General features: G+C 66.2%; 1 protein-coding gene across 1 annotated transcript; it reads right to left on the bottom strand.

Moving 5' to 3' along the window:
* Positions 1–1,707: 1,707 nt before the first annotated feature.
* On the bottom strand, positions 1,708–4,825 carry LOC128946912 (GRAM domain-containing protein 2A-like). Its single transcript, XM_054290933.1, has 12 exons — positions 4,789–4,825; positions 4,289–4,451; positions 4,126–4,201; positions 3,768–3,941; positions 3,578–3,676; positions 3,380–3,451; positions 3,244–3,303; positions 2,936–2,999; positions 2,603–2,704; positions 2,397–2,499; positions 2,095–2,202; positions 1,708–2,029 (listed from the first exon to the last, which is right to left on the bottom strand). Exons 2-12 carry the CDS (start codon positions 4,393–4,395, stop codon positions 2,014–2,016), a joined length of 981 nt encoding a protein of 326 aa, XP_054146908.1. The 5' UTR covers positions 4,396–4,451; positions 4,789–4,825; the 3' UTR covers positions 1,708–2,013.
* Between the last annotated feature and the right edge of the window lie 1,272 nt (positions 4,826–6,097).

Below are 6,097 nucleotides of genomic sequence, written 5' to 3'. Positions count from 1 at the left end.
CAAGGACTCTCCCAAACTGCATCTTGTGTCTACATCTCGCTTTTCTGTCTGCCTTGGGAGGAGGTTGGCTCGTGGTGACTTCTCTTACTGCACTTGGCAGGGGGGCTGGTGATTGCCAGGCCAGGGTTAGTGATTGCCAGGCCAGGGCTGTTCTGTGGCCACACGGTTGGTGGCAGAGCATGGCAGGAACAGGCTGCTCACCCTGAGCTCGCTGTCAGCCCGGTACCGCCACCTTCTCTGCCTCGCTGCCAGGCAGGGGCTCCCAGTTGTATCCGTGTGCAGGTGTCTCAGGGTGTTACTGTCACTGTCACCTGCTGCTCAAGAGAGAAAAGTCAGAGCTGAGGTGATGTGTCAGTGTGTGTGATCCGTGGGCACTGGCTCGGGCACAGGGTCCTCCCCGAGCTGCGTGACAAAAGTCTGTGGCATCGTTGTATCCCAGGTGTCATGTGATGGAAAACAAACATGGAGCACGCTGTAACCTTCATGTAAAGCAATTGAACTGTCATTAAACAGGTTATGAATTTACTGGGATTGGTCTCCATGGCTCCACTTTGCTTCTCCACAGCGAAGGGTGCAGCAACTCCCCAGGGTCCCCACCCCACCTGTGCAGGTACCAGCTTTCTTGGCACAGATCTCACCTGGTTTATTGCTCCCAGCTTCCTGCTGCTGTTTGCTTTCCTGCTGCTGGGAAAGGGCACGGCCACCCTGCCTGCCCTGCCCTGTGCCCCAGGCATGGCAGGAAGGACAAAAAGGGGTCCCTGGCCTTGGTGTGGGGCAGTTGCCAGGGTATAGCTGCAGTGAGGCTGGGGGTGCAGAGCCCCTCAGTCCTGCTGTCCCCATGCAGGTGGGACCCTCACAGGGGGACACCCCCTCCCTGGGCACCTCTCAGTGGGGTACAGCCCTGTGCCCACAGCCCTGTGCCTTGTTCCAGGCTGCTGCTGGAAGACCCCCCGGGCTGGTGCTGTGGAGCAGAGCTGCTCCATGGGGCTGAGCAGCAGGATGGGGAGAGCAAGGATCCCTGAGCTTGGCATCTCCCACTGCTGCTGCCCCAGGCACGGAGCTGAGCTGTGGGTCTGAGGAAGGGATGGCCCAGGAAATGACACAGAGAAAGGAGCTGTCAGTGCCTCAGTTTCCCCATCTTGGTGCTTGGGGGAAGCCCCCGGGCCCCTTAACTGGCCTAGAAAGGGATTAAGCTCCAGGGCTTTGGGCTGGTGGATTGTTTTGTGGGGTGCAGGTTCTGCTCTGCCTCCACTCTGCTCTCATCCCCAGTTTATGCTCAGAACCTGTGGGAACCCATTGTCCCCACCGTGTACCTGTGACCCTACACCTTCTTCTGGCAGGTGAGCCCTGTCCTAGGGAAGGAGCAGGGTAACAGCCAGGGCCTGGCCAGCTGCAGGGCCCTGGGGCTCCCTGGTGCCCCCCACTGTCCCCTTCCCCTCTGCCTCCCATTGTCACCAGCAGCCAGTGCCCCAGGGGGCTGCTCAGGGTCTTCTGCTGCTCCCTGGACCCCTTGGACAACAGCACCTGGAGCTGCCTCCCTACACCAGTCAGAGTCAAAGCTCTGGGTCCTGCTGTGTCCTGGTCTGTTCTGGGAATCGGGGTGAATGGGGGACTAGTTCATGCTCATCCTGTGGCATCTGGCCCAGCAAATAATAAGTATTAAAATAATATAGATTTTTATTAATCTTTATTAACAAAATATTCTGTTCTCTGTGCCCCTGCCTTGCCTGGGGCTTGACCCTCTCTCCCTCTGGGCAGGGAGGGCTGGCTGGGGGTTGCTGCTGACTCCAGCTCCCCTTCCCTGCTCTCTGCCCTGCCAGGAGCTCCCTGGGTCTCTTCTGCTGCTGCTCAGGGTGGGCAGACAGGGAGATGGAGCCTCTCAGCCCGTGGGCTCCCCAGGCATCGTGGGGAGCTGGAAGGCACTTGGTGACAGAGCCACCCCGAGAGGCCAAGGACGGGCTCAGAGCAGCCCCTGAGCCCCGGCTGCCGCGCTGCTGATGGTCCTCAGTGGCCTCACGTTCTCTTGGACCTGGGGGAAGGCAGGGTGAGGAGGAGCCTGTGCTGGGGACAGGGCCCCCCGTGTCCCCCACTCACTGCGGTGACAGGTTGAGGCGCGGGCCGGCCCCCGCAAAGGACAGCTGCTGCTCCAGCTCCGCGATGCGCAGCCCGATGTACCCCGAGGACAGCAGCAAGGCCACCATGCTGGGGACAGGCCAGCGTCAGCCAGCGGGCACAGGGTGGCACACGGGGCAGGAGAGCAGGGCCAGGACAGGCCCCCGTGTGCTCGCCCTGGGGATGGGGGTCTGAGGGGAACTGCGGGGACCCTGGCCTGTCTGTGGAGAGGCTGTGTCAGTGGGGATGGGGAGCGGGGCTGGGAGCAGGTCCTGGGGACTCACAGCAGCAGGTAGATGGTGATGATGATGTTGAGAGAGCTCAGCTGGGGGTTTATCCGGGACCAAAGTGCAGTGGCCCAGGCCCAGAGCACGGCGTGGGCTCTCCCTGCCAGGACAAGGCAGTGTTAGTGGCACTGAGAGTCCGTGCTCGGCTCTGCCAGGGTGTAAACCCCCAGGATCATCCCAGCATCCCGAGCCCCCTGACCCACCCCAGAGGCCACGTTTCTCTGCTGCAGGCACCCATCTGGGAATCAGCAGGGCCACCTCGCCATCCTCATCCTCTGCCTGCCTTGATCTCGGGTTGGGCTCATCTGCGGGTGACCAGAAGACACTCGATGAAAGCCCCAGGGAGGGGTCTGTGTGTCCTGGGGGCACGTGGGGCCACAGAGTGCTGATCCTGCACTCCCTGGAGCTGTGGGGGGTGAGGGCCGCGCACGCCCCCCCCAGACCAGGCGTGTGTGGGGAGGAGCAGAGCCCAGAGCTGCCCGGGGGGCACATGGCTGTGGACAGGGGCAGGGGCAGGGCACAGGGCCGCCGCTCACCCAGGGATCCGGGGAGGCTGTTGGGCTCCGGGGTGCTCTGCTCCAGGGCTGACTGGCTCGAGATCTGGAAGAGGACAAGCCCCAGTCACCATGTGTGTCCCCAAGGCATGGGGACATGGGCAGGACCTGATGGGACCTGTGTCACCCACAAGAAGGGAAGGTCCCGGGGTCTGCGCTGCCTCAGGCTGGGGCTTTTCATGTTTCCCCCCACCATCTTCCCAGCCACTGAACCCAGCCCACTCCATCCAGGGGGCTGGGACCACCCCTCCTCCTGTTGTACCCTCCTGCCCTCCATTCCCTGGCCTTACCTGAGACTTTCCAAGGGTTTCCTCGGAGCTCACTGAGTCTCGAGGGCTCTGGCCGCTGCCCTGGACAAGGAGAGATGAAGGGAGGTGCCCTGCAATTGATGGATGGAGCCCCCCTGCCCATCCAGTCCCCGCGTACCTGCAGGTGTTTGCACACCGACCTCAGGAGCTGGTACGTGGCCTCTCGCTGGCGCAGCGACACAAAGAGGAACTGCCGGGGAGCGAGAGGGGGATTTGTGCCAGAGCTGCCCCCTCGGTCACGGCCCAGAGCCCGCGGGGACCGAGACACTCCAGACAGCCCCAGGTGAGGCTGCCCCCGCACTGGCCCCGCTCTCACCTTCTCCCCCTTGTTCGTGCGGAGGCTGATTGCGTTGGGCACCAGCAGCGCCGTGTTGGTCTTTTTGAGGGCTGAGATGGAGGCGACAGGGACCACGGCCTGTGCCAGGGGACAGGCTGTGTCAGCATGTTCCCGGCTGCCACCCGTGCCTCTGCCTGTCCCGCCGGCCCCACGCCCGCTCCAGCCCCACCTTGATGTCCTTGAGCAGAAGGTTGGAGTGGAAGCAGACGTAGCGGGAGGACACGTAGAGGCGGCCGTGGTAGGGCATTTCTCTCTGCCAGGCGCAGGAGAAGCAGCCCAGCAGCACGTCCTGCTCGGCGAGCTCCCCGAAGGCCCGGCGGTAGCTGCTGTCCTGCTTGCTCAGCTGCGGGAGGGCGGGGGTCGGTGCTCGGGGCCGGCCCTGGCACCGCGGGCATCCTGCAGCCCCTCGCTCTACGTCTGCCACGGCACCGGGACGAGCCCTCCCTCGGCCCCCGCCCCAAGAGAGCGTCCAGCCGAGCCCATGGGGCTGGGGTGCTGCTCCTCAGCTCCGGCACCCCAAGACTCACCGAGGGGGATGGGGGTCCCTGCCTGCCCGCAGCCGCCTGCTCCGGCTCCTTGCAGGAGGACTCATAGGTCCTGGATCTGGAAGGAGGCATCGGAGGGGGTGACTCGAGGGGTGGGATGTGGGGCTGGGGTGCGGGATGTGACCCCATGAGGGGCAGCACCCACCTGGTGAGCTTGGGCTGCTCCCGCTGGGCACTTCCCTTCTCCTCCGCGCTCCGCCACTGCTTCTCCCCCAGCACCTCCCGCCTGCCGCGCCTCAGTTTCCCCGGCATCAGCGATGAGTCCGACAGCCGGGGGAGAGGGGGCGGCTTGTGGGAACAACCTATTCCTGCAGCACGGCAGATCCCAGTGTCACCAACCTGTCACTCCACCGGGGAGGACACAGGGACACGGCTCAGGCCACGCCGGGACCGGGACAGCAGAGCTCAGCCGGTCTCATGACCCGTTCCATGATATTCTGTGCTGGCTGAGACTCCCGAGGGCAGCGGGGTGACGGGGAAGGGGTGACCCCTGTACGGGCGGGGGACGGGGAGAGCGATCCCCGCACCGGGGCTGGGGGCGGGAGTGCGTGGCCGGTCTGGCTGCAGAGGGGACGGGAAGGCGGCTGCGACCCCAGACCCACGCACGGCCCCAGAACCCCGCCTCGGGCCGGCCCCGCGCGGTACCTGCCGGGGACACAGCCGGTTCCTGTTGGGGGACACGTCCCGTCGGAGCTGTCCCGCTCTCGCTGCTTCCAGCGCCGTTCCTGCTCCGCTGCCACCTCCTCCGCCTCCTCTTCTTCCTCCTCCTCCTCCTCCTCCTCCCGAGGAAGGACAGCGGGCGGGGCCGCGGCAGGTTCGCAGGGAGCGGCCGGGGCAGCCCCAACCCGGGACACGCCGGGGCTGCGCGGGGTGAGCCCGGCCCGGCCCCGGGGAGTGCGGGAGCAGCCAGCCCCCCCAAAGAGCGGCAAACGCACCCGAGCCCCAGCAGCGCTGAGAGCCAGCGGGGCACAGCCCAGTCCCGCGGCACTCTGCGATTTCACAGGGGGCACCCCGCAATCCATGGGCACCCCGCAATCCCGGGACATCCCGCAGTGCCGGGACATCCCGCAGTGCAGGGACACTGCACGGCAGCGTCCGTCCGGTGCCCGCTCCCCTCCCTCCTGCCCCAAGGCCGGGCAGCGCTGGGGGCACGGCCGCCCCTCGCCCGGGGGTCTCTGCCAGAGTGGCACCCCCAGAGGGAGGTGGGCAGGGGGCACGGCCGGGCCGGGGGCGCTGGGCAGAGCCGGGACCGCGGGCCCTGGGCAGGTGCGAAGGCCGCGGAGCCAGCCCGGCTCGGCCCTGCTCTCTGACCGAGGCTGATAAGGCCCTGCCCGCGGCGGGGAACCGCCATAAAGCCGGCCCGGCCCGAGGGGCTGCACCCCGCCGGGCCCGGCTCCCGCCCCATCCGCCTGCATCCCGTTCCGCTCCCCCACACCGGGCACACTCGGGGTGTCCCTCCCTGCCCGTGGCCGCACCCTGTCATCCCCCCAGCCCCCTGCAGCCCCCTCACCCCACACTCGTGTCCTCGGTGCACACACGAACCCACAGCCCCCAGGCAGGGGCTCTGTGCCAGCCCAGCCAGGGGCACACACGGAGCTGAGTGAGGGGGAACAGGGCACAGACGGGGGCCAGAGAGAAACCCTGCCATGGAGCCAGGCTGGCAGAGCTGGGCCTGCTCACCTGGACAGGAGAAGGCTCCAGGGACACCTCAGAGCCCCTTTTGGGGCCTGAAGGGGCTCCAGGAGAGCTGCAGAGGGACTGGGGACAAGGCCTGCAGGGACAGGACCCAGGGAATGGCTCCCACTGCCACAGGGCAGGGCTGGGTGGGATCTTGGGAAGGGATTCCAGGCTGGAAGGGTGGAGAGGAGCTGGGATGGATTTCCCAGAGCAGCTGTGGCTGCCCCTGGATCCCTGACAGTGCCCAAGGCCAGGCTGGGCAGGGCTTGGAGCAGCC

The sequence above is a fragment of the Melozone crissalis genome, unplaced genomic scaffold (assembly GCF_028551555.1).
Source record: "Melozone crissalis strain CALT ecotype California unplaced genomic scaffold, PUWL_Pcris_2 ptg000088l_1, whole genome shotgun sequence".
In the NCBI taxonomy this organism is placed as follows: domain Eukaryota; kingdom Metazoa; phylum Chordata; class Aves; order Passeriformes; family Passerellidae; genus Melozone; species Melozone crissalis.
This window is presented reverse-complemented; position numbering and strand designations above follow the sequence as displayed.

Excerpts from the sequence above, each read along its gene's own strand:
- LOC128946912 (XM_054290933.1), bottom strand. The coding sequence starts at position 4,395 with ATGCCGGGGAAACTGAGGCGCGGCAGGCGGGAGGTGCTGGGGGAGAAG. Across the intron at positions 3,677-3,767 it reads TTCTGCTCAAGGACATCAAG|GCCGTGGTCCCTGTCGCCTC; the intron begins GTGGGGCTGGAG and ends CCCCTGGCACAG. Across the intron at positions 2,203-2,396 it reads ATCACCATCTACCTGCTGCT|CATGGTGGCCTTGCTGCTGT; the intron begins GTGAGTCCCCAG and ends GCCTGTCCCCAG.